This window comes from Cololabis saira, chromosome 2, assembly GCF_033807715.1.
Source record: "Cololabis saira isolate AMF1-May2022 chromosome 2, fColSai1.1, whole genome shotgun sequence".
Classification (NCBI taxonomy): domain Eukaryota; kingdom Metazoa; phylum Chordata; class Actinopteri; order Beloniformes; family Belonidae; genus Cololabis; species Cololabis saira.
Window position 1 is genome coordinate 39,934,127 of NC_084588.1, and position 19,398 is coordinate 39,953,524.

Sequence of the window (19,398 nt, forward strand, 5' to 3'; positions counted from 1 at the left end):
AAGGATTATAACCAAACTCTTCTCCCCGTTTAAATGAAGAGCTGAGAGAACACGATCTGAACCAGTCATCATTTCCCTAAAAAAAAACCAGTAGAGTAAAACCAAGTAAAGTCTTGAGTGGGGAGGATGCTCCTGTTTACAGACTTGTATTCATATTTGTGCCCATGTTTCTTTAATGTAGAAACTGGTCTGTCTGCAGGACTGTCAACATTCCTAATGTGTGTCAGTGATTCTTTAACCACTTCCTTTGTGTTTTCATGGAGAATTAAATAAGTAAATATCTGTCACCAGTTCAAAAAACACAACATGAGTAACTACAATTGTTCGTCCATCATAAAACTGACATCATTCAGCTGCTGAGAGCAGCCCCTTCCCAGATCTCTTACACGCTGAACTAAGACTGGAGAAAAACAATAAAAACGCATCACATTCAGCGAAACAAAACAAATCTTATTCAACTTCCAAAGATTTTGCCTCTTTCATTCTTTCTCGCTACAGAAAAAAAAAAACAGGAAAATACTTTGGCACATTGTGCTAAAGATGTAAACATTTAATCATCCAATCAAAATCAGGTGCTGGACTTCACAAATAATCATTTTATCTTTTAAACATCATAAAAATAATAAGACATAAAACGAGAAAAAAGTTCATGTTGACAAGAATAAGACAAGTTTGAAAAGAAAAGGCTTCATAGGACACGTGACCTGCTGTTGCAGACAGGACCTGGACATGTTTGTGTTGGTGTGTCATTTGGTTATCGCCACTGCTCCGTTTTCTCCACCGTTAGTAGGATTACTTCAATCAATGAGTAAACACAATAACAAATAAAAAAAATACAAAGATGAAATAAAAAAAATGAAGTGAGTGAAGAAATCGGAAACTCGTGGAGCAGAAGTTAATCACCTCAGGTCTTTTTCTTTCCTTTCAGTAAACTGTTCCTGTCCAGTAAAGCGTGGCAACAGAGGGCACTATTGTCTACACAAAAACATCATTGTGTTTCCTGGTTTGAACTCTTAACGTACAGTTTCTCAACTTGACTGAGGAGCTTCTGATTCGTGCACACTTTAATGATGCATTAGTACCTGAGAATTATTCCTTACGATGAGAAAGTTCCACCTTTTCAGCATCTGAACTTTAGTTTTGATCCTCACAGATGCAAAGGGAATGAAACAGAAGTAAAAATGTTGTTTGCAACCAGTCTAACCCAGGACAGATTTCAGATTTGCTTGACACAATCACCTCCATCTTTTTGCTCCAGTCAGAATTAAATGAAAATTCACCTGATTTTAATACTACAACTCCTGCAACCAGCGTACAATTGTTCCAATCTAAAGAGTAATCATCTTTGTTAGGTTCTGCCACTTTAATAAAATGGTGTGTGTGTGTGTGTGTGTGTGTGTGTGTGTGCTTGAGTATTTGCATGCATGTAGTCCACGCAGCAGAGCAGATGTACAAAATGGGAATCAGCAGGTGAACGTCACACTGGTTAAACTCAAGTGTGTAAATTAACATTTGTTCTCCAGAGCATTTGGATTTGAAACACGCACACTTTCGGTGCACAAACGAAGATGAGTGAGGCGATTTTAAACTTCAATCAACTCATATTCACCGAAGGAGCGAGCCTTGTACCCTGCAAACAAGATGCAGCAACTTCTCAAGTCACAGGATAGGCTTTTGAACCGGCCGCAGTCACAGCCGACCTCCTCAACCCTTCTCACTCTGCTTACAGATGAAAAGATGAGAAAAAGCTAAAACATCAGCTGCAAAGGAAATCTGAGAAAACAAAGATGAGTAAAAAAAATATCAGACAACACAGCAGATGTGAGCAGTTGTCATTGTCAACAAAATAAAAAAAGTGTATCTGACAATAAAGTCTAAAAGTAGCGTGTTTACAGTCCCTCTTTACTTGGAAATTGGCGCTCTGACTTCTTTTTTTTAGTAGTGTTATTGTAGTTGCCAAACAATGAGTCACTCCAAATCAAAGCACATCACTCAAACTTTAACAGCGTTATTCATCAAACACCAACAAGGATTACAGCAGCCCCAGATAAAGATGAGACGAAGAAGCCTAGGATAGACTCACGCTGAGGAAAAATAAAAAAAGCAATAAAAGCATGAGGTTATGAATAAATGGGCAGGTAAACGCACTGTAAATGGTATCTGTAACACTATCTGGTCAACAAAAAAAATGAAGTGCTGTTTAGTGACACAGAAACGTCTCTCAGAATAAACTATTGGGCAGGGGCGGTTACTGTAGTCGTAATAATGCATGTGTGATCAGAAAAAGTCTGCGGGACTCCAGAAGAGGCAGAGAAGACAAACAGTACAACCCTGTTTATGGCAGTTTCCAACCTCGGAGCAGCTTCATCTAACGGGCACCACGATAAACACCAACTGAGTGCTACTGTGGGGATTTGTCGTGGTACATGACAATGTCATTTTTTCATGACATCTGCTCTGAGACTGGCAAAAGTGAAGCTTTAACTTGATGATAAAAAAAGAGGTCTCATACCAATGTGAATAAAAAAAAATATTTTAAATTAACTACACGTTCACATCATCAGTCCTTCCTTTTGTTTAACTTTGGTTAAGTGTATGGCAGAACTGACTGAAGAAATGTCTGTGTGAGCTGAAAAATATTAGGAATCACATGAATGCCATCAGGTAGCGAGCAACATCCGTCAGTTTTAGGGAAAAAGATGCAGCATAAAATCCGCTTGATTGGGATTATTCAACAGTACCCTCTACAATGTTAACAAAGATAAGAAAAAATGTCTGTGCAGAGGAGAGAAAAAAGATGGGGAAACTGAGGCTCTGCACAGGGAACAGTCAGAGAGCAGAAACGGTGCACGAAGGAAACTGTTTTTAATTGCTCGTCTTGTCTTCCTGGAACCCAAAACATACTTTCTATCTAAAACGATTTGGTTCAATCTTTTTCACAGAAGTAAACAAGCAAAATAAGGACTGATGAGATTTCTTTTTGTTTCAGAGACATAAAAGTGTCGACGCTGAGGCGCTGCAGCAGCCAGTGCTGCAGCATGAAGACAGGAACCACGCTCTCCATCGAAATTAAAGAGGTTTTTCTTCCTCCAAACCCAATCTGCAGCAAAACAACCGAATGGAAAACAAAGCAAAATAAGACTGGTTCTCCTCCTCATTTCTGCCACCATTTCCTTTTTCTCTTCTTCTTTATATAAACCAGTGAAGGCATACGAGAGGAAAAGCTCAGTCAAGTCCATTTTCCTCCCTTACGTCACTCGACACCCACACCTGCCCGACACCACACCTCAAAGCCTCCAGCTGCTTTTACAGGATTTCTTTTTCTTCCAAGAACAGAACAAGTCTTTGTGGTGTTTTAACAGCAAGAAACAAAAAAATATGAAAAAGAAAATAAAATAGTTATGCCAAAGAGTTCCATTTTACCAGTATTAAAGAACAAAAGGAATCCACTTTCCTCTGGAACCATCAATGAAAAACACTGAGGTAAGTAGTCTGAACCGAAAGCCTCCTCGTCGCTTTTACTCTCATCCTGATCATCACTGTCCCCTTCCATCCACCACGTACAGTTCATTCGCCCCGTCATAGTCTATGAACCCTCCCCCCTGTGGGCGTAGCTCTCTGCTTGAGGGAGGGTGTAGGAGGTGGGGGGACAGGGGGCAATTCACAAGACGGACTGCCCTCCGCGGCGCAGGAGGACGACCACTTGTCATTCTCCTTGGGTGTTTCGGTGTTCTCATCCATGTCTCAGAGTCATTTTGTGTTTCAATCCACTGTCAAAGTCTTCTCGGGGGTCTGCAGCGCCCCCTATGATTGTAAATTGAGGGTGAACTTCCACTGTTGGCTGAGGCTCGTGGTGCACACCTCCACCGTGAGTCCACCCATCCGGGCGCTGCGGCTGTCCAGACAGAGGTTGCTGCCCAGGTGACGAAGCTTCGAGTTGGACTCTATCTGCTCCCATTTCTGAAACGACAAACATCGTGGCATCGCAGGTTTAACATCCTGAATTTGGCAGCAAATAACGAGAGAGAAACACTTGATTGTTTTTTTTATTTTAAGTCGGACTAAAACACATACAGGACTGTCTCAGAAAATTTGAATATTGTGATAAAGTTCTTTATTTTCTGTAATGCAATTAAAAAAGCAAAAATGTCATACATTCTGGATTCATTACAAATCAACTGAAAAATTGCAAGCCTTTTATTATTTTAATATTGCTGATTATGGCTTACAGTTTAAGATTAAGATTCCCAGAATATTCTAATTTTTTGAGATAGGATATTTGAGTTTTCTTAAGCTGTAAGCCATGATCAGCAATATTAAAATAATAAAAGGCTTGCAATATTTCAGTTGATTTGTAATGAATCCAGAATGTATGACATTTTTGTTTTTGTAATTGCATTACAGAAAATCACAATATTCAAATTTTCTGAGACAGTCCTGTACTCCGGTCCAGGTGCCCTGGTTGCGTTTACCTGTCTGCTGTCGTTCTCTCGACAGCCTTGTAGTTTGATGAGAGATCCAGCTGTTCTGTCCACCACAGTCAGACACAGGTCCATGTGTTTAACCGATTTATCTTTGGTCAGGGCCCATTCCTTTACAAAAGACAAAAACATTACTGTGTGCCCAGGGGTTTTGGGGTGGGGGTGTCCGACCAAGGTTTTTAAAGAACTGCTTGATTTAAATATTTGGTCAATATTATATCCTGATCTTTGAATCTATAATATAATAAAATATAATATACAAGTCAGATCTCAAAACCTACTTCTTCAGACAGAATATGAATTATTATATATCATTTATGAATTATTGTCTTTTATGTTCTGTTGCAAAATCAGAAAAAAAATGTTCTGTTTTAATTGTGTTTTCTATGTTTTGATTGTTGTACGGTGGCCTCACAAATAAAATGTGTTGTTGTTGTAATAACAGGATGTGGCCACAAAGTGATTAATACGTCAATATATCACAGGATTAAAGAAAATAAGGATATGTTTAATCTCATTTACAGGAATTTCTGGTTAAATGGGAATCACTTTAACATCATAAAATGGGTACAGGCAATATTTTTGAGATGACGTGTCAGCCTTACCCGAAGAGCAAAATATTGTATCAAAAAACGTATGTAAATATAAGTACATATCATAGATTAAATCTAAGAAACGCAAGCACCTGAAATCAAAACTGTGAAAATTTCTTTGCTTTTACTTTTCTCTCATTATGAAAAAACAAAATCTTCTATTCCATTAGTAGTAATAAAAAAGCACAGGATAGTTAAATCTTTGTTCCTTCAGAAGAAGAAAAAAAAGCTGTTGTAATGACAATTTTAGGGACAAAAACCTGTAAAACTGGAGTGATTAGGACCAACCAATTATCTTTTTGTTACAAAAACCACAAGGTTATGGTTATAGATTTTTATGTCTGAATCTTTTATGATTTTCTTTTTAATACTTTTGTGTTTTAAAGTTCTGAACAAACCAAGGGCTTTAATGGCACCTCTTTTTGAACAGTTTAAAAAAAATTGTTTTAATAAAATTTCAATTGAGAAAACAATGAGTTGCTAAATCATAAAAATGCAGCAGGTCTGTCCTCATGTAATCATGACGTAAAATAAAATATAGACTGATAAGGTCGTTCTCTTAACTACTTCAAATGCACAAAGGTCAAGGTCAAAAGTAAAAGCAAACAGGTCTATCTCCCTGCTTTTACTATACTTCTCCTTCAAAGCCCAGACTCCAGGACTAAAGTCCTATTTAAATATAAAACTTCAGATGTAAACACACTGGTGGGTATTATCACAAACTGCTGCTGATTACTAGGTTGTTTGGTGAGCATTCATGATTAAACATGAAGATGTAAAATTCAGACTTTCTCATGGCCCCGCTGTGCTCCCACTACAATGCTCCACCACCTTCCACCCGGCTGTCGCCGGAACAAAAAACTCCGCAAGCTGAGCCTCATGTGTCGCCTTGGTAACACTACCTGGTTTCCTCCGGCATTGTGACATTCATAAACGCCCACCACCCCGTCAGCAAAATGGCCGAGAGTGTCCAGACAGTTCCCTCCCTGCTGCAGCGCTCCGAACGCGATGTCCTGGTGATCGGGGACCCTAAACAAACAAGATGCAGCACAGTTGAATCCTAGTTAGCAATGACTAGGGGACAGTAAACATGAAACCTGCACATGATTTCTTTGAATGTGCCCATCACCCCTTCTTCTCTTTCCTTTATCAGTTCTTAATTATAGGTATCTCATAACCATCATTGTTCTTGTAGATTGTTGTGCTGGTTTCCCCCTCCCTTTCTCTTCTGTGCATGTTACAGGCCAGAGCTTCAGGAGCGGCATGCTGCCCTGCAGTCCCCCCTCTGATCATTCCTATGTTTGCTTCCACCTGCCCCCCCATCCCCTTATGGAGGTTCCCCCCTTATGATCCAGGTCCTGCTCAAGGTTTCTTCCCTACTAAAGGGGAGTTTTTCCTGGCCACTGTTTGGCTTAAGGGTTTTCTCCCACTAGGGGAGTTTTTTTACCTGCCAATCTTTCAGTTTATCTTTATGTAATAATTGCTCGGGGGTCATGTTTTGGGTCTCTGGAAAGCGTCTAGAGACAACTTCTGTTGTAATAGATGCTATATAAATACAATTTAATTGAATTGAATGTATGGATCTGTTATCAGAGGTGGGTAGTAACGAGTTACATTTACTCCGTTACATTTACTTGAGTAAGTTTTGGGAAATTTTGTACTTTTAGGAGTAGTTTTGAATCACTATACTTTGTACTTTTACTTGAGTAGATTTGTGAAGAAGAAACTGTTACTCTTACTCCGCTACATTAGGCTACGTTGAGCTGTTACTTTTCTTTTATCCCTTTTATCCACGTACGTGTCAATCTCATGACATCACTGGGTGATTCTTTGGGAAAAATTTTTGTTTTGAGTTCATGGGCTCGTTCTAGTTCTGCCTGGTTAAAAAAGAAAAGTACAAAGGCTTGAAATTTTGTGCTACTTGTGCTTAATTTATTTTGTATTCTGTTATTATTTTATTTATTTTATTATGTATTAAAGTACTTTAATTTACTTCAAGATTATTTTAATTTAAGCTATTTTTCATTAATTTTAATTTATTTTATTGATTTAATTTACCTGAAGATGATTATTTTGTACTTTTTTCTGTTTGAATGGTTGTGTTAAAAAAATAAATCAGACGTTACTCAACAGTTACTCAGTACTTGAGTAGTTTTTTCACCAAGTACTTTTTTACTTTTACTCAAGTAATTATTTGGATGACTACTTCTTACTTTTACTTGAGTCATATTATTCTGAAGTAACAGTACTTTTACTTGAGTACAATTTTTGGCTCCTCTACCCACCTCTGTCTGTTATTAAACTTGTTAATCTAAGAGACAAACTGCAAATCTGCCAAAAAAAAGTACTGATGTGCCTCAGTAATAACTGCTGAAACTGTGAGTTATTAATGTCTCTGCATTCCTCTGAGGGTGTTAACGCTGAAGCACACAGGATGTTGTCTTCAAACTGGACTTCCTGAGCGGTGAGACGTTTTGTAAATTTCTATTTTGATAACGTAAGTCATGTCACATTAGTGAAAGCGTGTCAGCATTTTCTCACCTCAGTTCAGGGTAGACGTTCTCCAGGTACCATTTGAAGGGCTTACATCCTAATCTCTTCTTCATTTCCAAACGACTCTGGATACTGAGGGAGAGACGGAGGGGGATCTTGGTTGATCACTTGTGGTTTTCAATACATTCACAAAGTCTGAGCAAATGATGGTCTTTGCCAGGGACTCTGAGGCAGACGGCAGAGGCCCGTGGCATGTCTGACGTCAAATCCTTTGGGGAGAATAACAACTCATGTTGTTATTTTCAAGGAGGAGACGCTGAGTATTGTTCCCACAAGGCTGCATAATAAGCATTCTTACTGCTGCAAATCTACAATTTACAGATGTGAGAGCGCTGTGTGGACTTGCTGTGACGATATGTAGTAGATAACTTGGAGACAAGTAGAAAAAAACAAACGGAAGAAACGCAGGTGCTGCTTTGACCTGCTTATCGCACATTAGAGAATTATAAAGTCAGCATGTTCACTTGAGAACATCAGTGTTGAGCAATTCAACCGTTTCTTTAGCCATTTTTAATTCTGAATGTTTAAGACAGCAAAAACGGTTTTATTAACACATGCTCATATGAAAGAGTTTTATATCTGCTCATCTTCCTTTCACTTGGTATTTGCCATCACAATTTCACATCACTCCTTTTGGGGCATTGAGTATGAAGGCATGTAACAATCGGATTTTTCCATTTATTTTAGCCTAATTAGCTGCCTGGTGTTTACTTATTAACGAAGCAGATCATGCTAATAGTTACTCACTTTCCATAGGGGACATTTCTTGCTGAAGGCACAGCAGCATAGTAGAAGTTCTTATACTCATCCATCCACACCTCTGCGGCTCTCCTTGTGTTCCTGCGAGAGAGGGCGGGAAGGAGAAAAATGAGAGGTTGTGGAGGCAGGTGTGATGACAGACAAAAGAGCAGGGGTTTGTGAGGGAAGATGAGGATTGGAGGAGGAATAAGAGGAAGTGAGGAGAACAAAATCACAGCTGGGCAGAGGAATGTGCCTCGGCTGCTTGGGGAGATGTGCTCAGACATAATGAGTCATCTCTGAGTTGTAGTTTAGCTGCGGCTGGACAAAAAATGTGTATCGCCTCCTGCTCACACGTCTCTTCGCCAGAAGAGGGCAGATTTCTACTGGTATTTCCTGCGGCTGCAGTCACTGGTCAACAGAGTTGGTGTGGTTCAAGTGTTGGCGTTACTTTTTCTGGGTCTGTAACTGACGGTCAGATCTCGTCCTGGCTGAGTAACGTACAAGCTGGTCAGATCCTACGACTTCCAGAGCTTTTAAAAGTTGGACACTGTCGGCAACGGTTATGTATTATATTATAAGATGACAGCAAAATAATAATAATAATAATAATAATAAGGAAAATAATAATAATAATAATAATAATAATAATAATAATAATAATAATAATAAATTTAATTTATAATGCACTTTCCATTCGGTGAATCTCAAAGTGCTACAAGAAAAAGGTAAAAAAAAGTCATAAGATAAAAAAATAAAATAAAATAAATAAATTTGGCAGATCATTGATCATAGCTGGCGTATGATTTGCTGAAAAGGTGGGTTTTAAGTCCTCTCTTAAAAATGTTTGAATATAGGCAGAAAACACCAACTGACTGGTGAAAAACTGGTGAACTCTTGCGCAGTGATGCATAGCAAACCCGAATCTTCAATGATGCTCTTACGTGGTTACAAAAAGCATTGGCTGTGATTTGCTACAGGTCATTCTTCTTGTTTCTCAAACAACTGATATTAAAGAAAAATCCTTATCTTTTATTCACAGAAGAGACTTATCTGAGTAATTGAAGATGGCAGAAACCTTAAGATTCTGCTCTGAACGATCCAGAGGCCGTGGCTGGAATTTAACAGGAAAGCTTTGATGTCTCTATCAATCCAAAACAGCCACGGTCTATTCCAGACATGGCACAATGTGCACAAGTGAGCCTCTGAAATGTCACGAAGCTGCCGTCAGTGCTTTTGTCTGGGACACCACACAAATATGAGACTTTAATTTGCAAACTCGTCCCTCAGTATTGCGCTTTAATTGACGTTCTTTTCTGGAGAAAAAGTTAATTTTTACAACTCGCCCAGGAAATATAACCTCTGCTGCAGCAAACCTCTCTGTTGCGAGCAGATTTCAAAAGCAGTTTTGGCTTCCTAAAGCTTTTGCAAGCACACATTTCTAAAACAACACTCAATCACTGCAGTGAAAACATTAGTACAGACAACCCCGACATCTAAACCGATGCTACAAATGTCTGAGGTGCGGTTTAAGGAATTAACGTGCGAGTACTTTCAATGTACCAAATACCCTTGCGCTCGGCTGAAATTCTGTTTTTTTTTTAATCCTCAATACCCTGAGCAGTCTTTATTTAGATACTTGTTTTGTAAATTGGCGACGTTTCAGACAGCCCATTGTAACTTGGCTGTGTTAGAAATGCTGCTCCCTGAAGAACAGCTATAATGACATCCAGGCAAACAAAGCAAGTGGCGTCTCGTAGCTCCCCAGTCACCGGCAGCCACAGGGACCCAGTCTGGGACTCTATCCAAACTGAAGGGAGAGACAGGGAACTAAAGCTACCTCAATGAAAACGATGCTGTAAAAGAAGAGAAGTGCTGCACACATTTCCAACTGCTGGAGGAGATAATGTAATTCCCTACGCGTCAGTCTGTAACTGAAGAAAACATAGAGGGATTGTAGCCTACAGATGGTGTCTTAACTCTGCTACCGCATGATCTAATGCTGAAGTTCAAACATATCCACAGAGGTTTGTCTTTGAGCGCTTTGCCCAACTAAACATCTGCCGAGAAAGATCTGCTTCGCAGTTTAGAAGGAAGCGTTAAAGCACAAGGACATCGTGTGTCGTGTGAGGTTCATTTTGGCATCCGGACGTGCCATATTTTGCAGGAGCACTCAAGCGATTTTCTCCTGCATTTGCCAGAGGATCCATCACCTGTTTCACAATTACGGATGACGACGAAGAGTTGGCATTAAACGCACATTTTATTAAAAAGACCAGAGCCAAAACGCTGGCATTTAAAATTCACTCTTATCAGTTTGGAGATCCACTCATATGGTCTTAATCAAGAGCATGTGGGTTGAATGGGCTCGATTCCAGGAAACACTCATGCGTGGAGACCTTTTAAAGGACAGATCCATATCTATCCATGTATCACATTACTCGTTACTCGTGTTCGCTGTTTATATTGCATGTCATATGTCACATTAATTGCCTCTCTAGAGAGCAGAATATGCAGCAACACATTTTTTATATTTAGCAGAAGTCTTGAACCAATGTTTTTTTTTATTCTCCTACAGAAGTCTTGCCTCTCAGAGCTTTAAGAAAACCAAATCATGTTTCTTTGGTCAATTACGAAACCACAGCTGCAGAAAATACATATAATCCATACAATGAAACTTGGAGCCGACTATACTACGATTAAAGTACTGATATATATGGTGTCAAACTGAGGGTGAGGTTCCTTACAAATATGAGAGGAAATGACATACGAACAAGAGCTCCCCGATATTAGATGTCAGTAGATTAAATGAATCCATGACATTTTACTGTTTACCACAAAATGATGGAGCTTAATTAGAGAGAAGCCACGTTCCCGTTTAGCTGCTCTCCTGAGGTCTTCAGTCACGATGCATGGACTTCATCTACTGTCCGTACATTTTTACAAAGTTGTTGAAGGATTGTTGATGTTTCAATTCTCATTCCTCTAAACACTTGAAGGAGTTGTTGACATTAAAGTCCTGCAGTTAATGTAACCTTTAATCCTACAAGTTCCTTTTGGCAGATTTTCTGGAGCCTTTAAATACTAAACATTAGTTGAGCAAAACCAGAACATTTACACCTCTCTGTGTCAATCTCATGAGAATATCTGATATCAGAAATGCTGAATTATTCATTTTAGATTCAACTGACTTTACATAAATCTGTTATCATAAACTGTTTGGTTAGGTACTGGCTTTGGTTTATGGACAGGTCCTGGTTTGTGTTTAGAAGAAAAACCTGAACCACTTGTAAGTAAGAGTGCCGTTCTGGCAGGCAATTATTAACAGAAACCTCTGCTTTTTGTAATCGTCCTCCCTGAACACAGGAATTAACAGAGCAACATGGTGCACGTTGTTGTTAAGCATCCACCAGGATGACAACTCATTTGTATGTGAGCGTCCCGTGGCAAACTAAACGGCTAGCACAGCTGGTAAAAACGCTCTACAGTAAATTCTGAACCTCAACAAAGACATCTTGTTCACCTGCTCTAGAAATGCCCCCAATGTTGAAGTTAGACTATCAAACTGAATTCATGTGTCAGAGGGAATCTTATGCATGTGTCCTGGTATGTCAAAACATGATAATATCTGCCTTACCCACTGACACTTATGCATATACACACACATACACATACATACAGAGAAAGCAAAACTTAGAAACACAGGGAAATGAATAATCAGTAGAAAACGATATAGAGATCCAACAAATCCATTATTCCTCCAGTTAAAATTGTTGAAATTTCATGAAATAGTAGACTATAGTATTCTGCAAATTATGTTTAAAGCTCATAAAAAAAACTTTACCAATCAACATTCAGAAAAGATTTGAAAAAAGAGAAAGCAAGTATAACTTAAAAGGAACAGAGATTTAAAAAAAACCAAGATTCAGGACAAAATTGATGGAACGTTGTGTTTCTGTGAAAGGAATCAGTTTATGGAACAATCTGAATAAAGAAAAGAATCCAAATCAAACATTACGTTCAAAAGAACAATTAAAGCCTGTATGTTAAGTAAATATAATGAAATATGTTAGTTAAGTTTGATTGACATACCCATAGACGGCGGTAATTTTATTTTATTTTAGTTTTTTATTCACTTAGTTTTTTTTTTTCTTCTAATTTACGTTATTTGTGAAGTTATTTCTTGGAAAAAGGGGCCGATCAGATAAGATTCTTCTTCTTTCTGCTCCCTTTTCATTCACAATTTAAGAACATTTGTATTTGTATTGAATTGTTTTATTTTTTTGAATGAAATAAAGAATAAAATAAATAAATAAATAAAATAAAATGTTAAGCTTGAGTAAACACATAATTGAAATACGGTACATGAAGTCCAGCTGCTTAATCAGTGTTTAATGTGTTAAGTGTATATGTGGACATGTGTGTGTGTGTGTTACCTTGCGAACACAGTCCCACTGCCGCCGGGGAAGGTATACGGATGTTGTTTTCTGAAGACGTGGCCAACTCTGCTGCAGGGGATGATCTCCAGACTCCCGCCACACTGCCACACACGAAACGAGATCTCTAAAGACACAAACACACGTCAAAATAAAAACATGTCTGTGAATTATTAGAGGCCCTTTGTAAGAAGACTTGTGTCACAGTTGAGCCTGGTATTCTTAACATAATACATGTCCCAAGTGTGTCGATAGTCCAACAGCGTCAGAACTCGTAGTGGCTTGAGAGCAGCGTGTTCACTCGTTATACTGTATCGTGCTTCTACTGTTTGCAAATGATCTCCACTGTGTAGACGTGGTTTTCAGTGTGATCAATAATCACAGCACAACTGTGGAAGACTCTTTTATGTAGATTCAACAACTTCTGAAGCATTTTCTCTTCATGCTTTTGGCACGGAAATGCAGCTGACCTCTGCCCGCAGCCTGAGACACACACACACGCTGCTTCAGTACCAAACCCCACAGGGGAGCGGAGGTGTTATAAGTGGGCCAAACACAGACTTTGGGAGTAAAAAAAATGTCCACTGTATTCTTTTCTTCTTCTTTTTTACTTTAATATAAAGATTTGGGGAAAATAAATGAACAGTTTCTTGCAGAGAATGAAATTAGAAGAGGGATACTACATCGCTGCCTGCGTGGTAAATATTTAGCAACAACCATCAGTAGTTTATCTCAGCACTAAGACTAGAAACAGGAAGACAACTTTTATTTATTTTGACGAAGGGGAGTACTGTAAACCTTCGGTGGAAAAAAATAGCTTGTATGTTTCCCAAAACATTCAAGTTATCCTTCAAAATATATTGTTGGTGTTCTGTAACCGCCATAGTAGTCAATTTTCCACTCCGTTGTAAGCTTTTATTTGATTCATGTTACTTTCACTCATCAAGAATTTAATTTTTTTTTATTTTTTATTCCCAAGCTGTAAGATTTACTCTTTACAATATTTAAAAATATTTAAATTTTCATCTCTACTGTGCTGAGGAGTAGAGATGCTCCATCTGGCCTCGGAATAGCACTTCATTACAAGTAGACGTGATGTAAATCATTCATACTTCCCACTGAAGAAGAGGAAGTTACACTGGATGAGGGTGTACTCTACTCGCATGTCAATCATGTTGAGTCTTCTCGAACAGACCGAGTCACAGACAGATAGACAAGTCACAGGGCGAATGGTTCAGTAGTGGGTCGTCATTAGGACTTGACGAAGCTCACTCATGTCAGAGTCATCTCCAACGCCCAATTAATATCAAGTATGCTAAATATCTGGAGGATAAGGAATGAACTGATAAAAATTAGATAACGGGAATCTCCTGGAGGGAGACAAACAATTAAACAAACAAAACACATTAAACATTGGCCGGCTTTTTGATAAAAAGAAAAAAGGAAACCAACGTCAGTGTTAATTAATAGTTAATTATAGTTGAATAATAATTGTGCTGTATTTCTACAGCTGCTGTTGTGAACCAAAGACTGTAAAAACAATGGACGAAGCATTAATGTAAACGTCTACCGGCAGCCCTGCAGATATTTTGGTTTCCGAAATATCTGCAGGGCTGCCGGTAGACGTTTATGTTATGTTGACTCGATGGCAAAATCAATCAATTACTATCACATTTAGCCAATGCTGGGTTAGTACACACTTCTGATTGCTTCACTAATCAGTTCATCAGTCTGTCAATTAGTCAGAAATTCACCCCTTCAGAGTTGCATGCGAGATCAAATGATTAAGACCAAAATGTTTTTTTAATCAGGCTGTAACTGTTTATTTCTGCTCCAAAGCTGGACATTTTAACATGGGAGCCAACGGAGATTGCCCCGCTTTGGAGCCAGCCTCTAGTGGTCAATGAATCTTAGTACCACATGAGTTAGATGATTAGAGCTTGTGGTTAACAGTGCACTTTATTGTGTCCAACGCTAGGACATGACGCATTAATGTTCTTGTGATGTGCTGGCCCCATCTGTTCTGTTGTGGTATTGGCTGTGTGCTAGTGTGGCTCCACAACCTCAATTAACAAGTGATCGAGTCATCATTAGGGATGGGCGGTATTGGACTAAAAAAATGTATCACAATAATTTCTGGCATTTATCCCGATAACGATAAATCGTTATGCAACTCCACCTTTGTAACTATAAATCTATCACCACATTCAGCCTTTGGAGCCCCCAAAACACTGCTCTAAAAGAATACTAAATGCTACTAAACTACACCAATTAAATTGAATTAATAAAAACCAACTAAATTAGTACACCTGTACTGCAAAACTGTAATGACTCAAATGAAACAAGTTTGAAATGTAAGAACAGATTCAACATTTATTCAAACTGTATCGGCTTAAATAGTGGGATAACAGTGCAAACAGCAAAAGTACCATTGTCCTTCAAGTTTTCTTAGCTTATAAAATCAAAAAGTAGAAAAAAGATACAACCTGATAAATAAAGAAACAGGACAAATAAATAAAAGCCATCCTTTGCACTCACTGTTTTTTTGCAGACTCTGCATATAATAGATGATGTTTGCTCCTCGTCACTCTTTTTAAATCCAAACCAGTTCCAGATAATGGAGCTGGAGCCTCGTTTAAAAAACGAGCTCCTCGCTCTCAGATCCGCCTTCCGCCATGTTTGTTAAGGCTGATTTATGGTTCTGCATTAAATCGACGCAGAGCCTACGCCGTAGGTTACGCTGTAGGCTCTGCGTCGATTTAACGCAGAACCATAAATCAGGCATCAACGGGAATTTATCATTTTTACCGCGAGATGACAAATTCTTACCGTGGGGAATTTTTTTTGACGGTATATCGTGAACGGTAAAATATCGCCCATTCCTAGTCATCATCATCAGTCCAAAGTTATTCTTAAGTCTTCACAGTACTCACCCAGGTTTTCTCCTCCCCACACGTCCATCATCATGTCATACTTTCCCAGCAGCTCAAAGTAGTCCTTGTCCATGACAAAGAGACCTCCTGCTATCATTGGTGTCCTGGAAGGACAGAGACCAAAGAGAGAAGCCAGATGTGTCAGCTGTGTGAATACTCACGTGACAGTACAAGTGATTCTGTTTTTATCCGTGATCTCTTACTTAATGGGGGCAATGGGGTTGCCTTGCCTGGCTCGTCTCTGCTCCAGAGTCATGTAGTCCCATTTAAATACCAAATTCCAGTCGAAGCCTACCAACATGAACGCAGACAAAAGAGTATAATTAGGACTATTTGTTGGACCACATAACTTTGTTTCCTTGTAATTAGATTTGGCCGGCTTTTATTAGCCGACTGGGATCATTGGCACATTTGCCCTGAGTGGTGCGTTAACAGTATCCATCAAAAACCCTGTTTGACAAGCTAATGCAGTTTACAAAATGAAAAGTATATAGAAAAACTAATCCTAGACTGCTTTAACATGCACCAGTGTGGCGGTAGGACTTTGCATCCAGTAAGCTGTTAAACTAAATACGGTGGATGTGTGCTTGGCAGAAGAGTTGGCTTTGAGTGTGAAAATGAACAACAGAGAAAGTGGCTCCTGAGGCAGAGTGCTGCATGCCAAAACAACACATACTAATGCTTCTGTCAAGATAATGACATATGTTCCCTCTAAACCAGTCCTCTGCAACTACACTGAACACAGATTCATCGCCAAGTCCTACTGACTGACTGCACAGGACTTCTGCAAGTGCCACTCTGTGCCTCTCCGCTTCATCACTTTACCTCCTTTCAGATCAGCCGAGGCTCCAACATACTGAAAGTTGTCCATGTTGATGACATCAATGATAGGAGAAACGACTCTGGTCTTATCCTAGGGAGGGAAAGGTTCAAAAAAAGAAAAAGAAACAAAAATAAGAGGAAAATATCATCAGCCGCTAAAGACAAAATTAGAACAGGAAATCTGGCTCAAGTCAAACAGGAGGAGCAAGTGATGCAGAGATTTTTAAAAAAAAGTCAAAATACCAATGAGTCACATGTTTGGTTTATGTTCCGTTCTGTTCATTGCTGTATTTAAGAAGTGTAATGGAAAATAAAGCTGCTTCGTCATTCCCACCCTGATTTGCTGTTTGATGTGGCTGCAAAACTCCCTGATCTACATCATGCAGCAGTTCAGACAAAGAACTGCTCAAGTGACCCAAATGACAAGAGAGAAATGAGAATCCAGAAACATTTTAATACGACACACAAAACCGTGCAATCACAAGGCCTGCATCTCTTCCTTCATTGGAGCGATGGAGAGAAGTGATGTATTATTTAGAAACGCAGCTAAAGCAAAGAAACGCTGAGTCAATTACTCTGACGGGGAAATGTTTTAGTTCTGGCTCCAGGCATTTATTTTCTTTTTTAAAGTTGAGAAAAACAAAACATCACGTTGTGGGGATCAAAAGCAGAATCAGACTATTTTCAGTCGAATCGGATAAATATTTAAAGACCTCTCTCTTTTCCAGACAGAAGCCCATTTAAGATGAACGTAATAATTTTGCCTGACTGCTGTTCACGTCTAATAGTTTAGAATATTCTGCTTCAATAAACAAAATACAGAAAAAAGAAAACCTGACACAAAGAAGAAACAAGGACTTGGTGCAGTGAAAATATACGTTTTATTTAATACTAACAGATTCCAAACCTTTGTGAAAACTCAAATTCAAGTGATGTCATGTGATCCTTGTATTTCACATCATTAAGAAGTCAGAATAATATAGTGCCGTTTTTATATGAAAATAAAACACTTCATAATCAATTTATATTATTGAATTATATTTTTAGTTTGTATTTTAGGTCCCTATTAGTTTTAGATATTACATTTTTTTAAATGTAAAACCAACAAGTTGCCGAATTAAAAATGACCGGGTAATATTGTTGTCAGTTGCAGATCCATGACGTGAATGTAAATATATCCTCATCAGAACTCACCCTCGAGTATCAGAGGGAAAGTGCTCTTACAGAATCACACGCATACACTGACCAGGAGACATTTGTGTATGTGAGTCTCCGATAAGGTGTGCATGACGTAAATGTCAGAGGGTAATGGCTAAGTGCGCTGCTTTCTGCAGACGGCTCTGTTCCTGACATTTAGTTGTATCCCTGCACAACAAATAACGCTTGCTTGATATTGCACAGGGGAAGCATAACTCTTTCTGCAGAGCGTGATCTACTGCAACACGCTCCCCCCAATCCCCCATGAACACTATAACAGAGCACGGACATGAGGGGTCTTTAGTTAGCTTTATGTGCCACTGCAGTTTAAACGGACCTTCATGGTGTTTCTTATAGAAGGGAATCAACGGAAACAGTCAACACACGTGTGTGCAGTGAAAATCAGACTGAAGGTTTGAGCGGGCAGAAGAAATCGATTAGAGCGTCGGTATCTGATGAGGATTACTGATGATGACATTCAGGTCATGCAGACTCTGCTGCGCTGGAGCGGATTTGCTTGATACAACACCTTTAAAAGTGCCCAAAGGTAAAAGCTAGTCCCATTAAAGCAGAGCAGAAGTGGATAGTTGTCGGCGGTGTTGGAGATGTGATGGAAATAAAAGGGTTCTGTTACTTTCAGCTACCGGTTATGGAATTTGCACATAAATGTGATCATGAACTGGTATTAATAGCATGTCTGCGCTCTGCCGCGGTGTGTGCGCATAGTCGCATACCTCAGCCACTCGCTCCAGCAGCGGCTCCAGCCAGTGGTCATTACATTCACAGTGAGAGTCCAGGAAGGTAAGGACCGGCGCTGTGGCGGCGTCTGCTCCACGGACCCGCGACCGCATCAGTCCTGGGGAAGTTACAAACAAAACCGGTTTCATCCAACACGTTCACGGAAAATCATTCCAATCCTTGTATCTGTAAATTTCTTCTTGCTACCTTCTCTGCGGTCGTTCCTGAGCACGCGCACTTTCTCAATCTTCCCCAAAAGCGCCCCGTCCTCCGCTAGAATAAAACACGCAAGCACATTTGACTTGCACTTATCCGCTGACATGGATCTGCTGGTTTGTTTAGTGCGTTCACACACACAGCAACACTTACGGTTATCGCTGTAGTCGTCAACCAGAATGATCTCTTTCACCAAATGAGTGGGGCTTTTCTTCAAGACACTAAACAGAGGGAAAGGGGAACATGTATGTAATGCTGATGAAGTATGAATAATTTTGCAGATAAAAAAAAATGAAAGAAATGAAATGAAGTAAAAAGAAAGAAAATGACAGCAGCCTTTCACCTACCTGACCACAGTCCGCAGCAGGGCGGACCGAGCTTCATTATGAAAGGTGATGACAACGCTGGAGGCTGGCAGGTCTGACTTCCACTGTTTATGTCTGCAGCTACAAACAAGCAGAAATGCCACAAATTAGAAAAAACTAAACGGAGAGATATGAAATGACAAGCCTGTTCACCCACAAGCATGATGCTGCAAGTGCAAGCCAAGCTGTGAGCTGGAACCGGTCCCTAAAAGATTTCGAATCCTTGACAACAATAAGTGAGATTCTGCACACACCGACAATGAGGTGCGCACACACACACACCCACACACACACACGCACACACACACACGAAGGTGACGCACAAA

General features: G+C 39.4%; 1 protein-coding gene across 1 annotated transcript in view; it reads right to left on the reverse strand.

Annotated features, from left to right (window-relative positions):
- Positions 1-2,848: 2,848 nt before the first annotated feature.
- galnt2 (UDP-N-acetyl-alpha-D-galactosamine:polypeptide N-acetylgalactosaminyltransferase 2) overlaps positions 2,849-19,398 on the reverse strand; it is a 61,802-nt gene continuing 45,252 nt past the window's right edge. The window contains exons 4-16 of the mRNA XM_061745411.1: positions 19,055-19,153; positions 18,861-18,928; positions 18,699-18,764; positions 18,488-18,609; positions 16,560-16,647; positions 15,938-16,025; positions 15,735-15,838; positions 12,802-12,928; positions 8,375-8,467; positions 7,616-7,699; positions 5,977-6,103; positions 4,473-4,592; positions 2,849-3,960 (exon numbers count right to left, since the gene is read on the reverse strand). Coding sequence (XP_061601395.1) covers positions 3,805-3,960; positions 4,473-4,592; positions 5,977-6,103; positions 7,616-7,699; positions 8,375-8,467; positions 12,802-12,928; positions 15,735-15,838; positions 15,938-16,025; positions 16,560-16,647; positions 18,488-18,609; positions 18,699-18,764; positions 18,861-18,928; positions 19,055-19,153 — 1,342 coding nt within the window. The 3' untranslated portion in view covers positions 2,849-3,804. The remainder of the gene's footprint in view (positions 3,961-4,472; positions 4,593-5,976; positions 6,104-7,615; positions 7,700-8,374; positions 8,468-12,801; positions 12,929-15,734; positions 15,839-15,937; positions 16,026-16,559; positions 16,648-18,487; positions 18,610-18,698; positions 18,765-18,860; positions 18,929-19,054; positions 19,154-19,398) is intronic.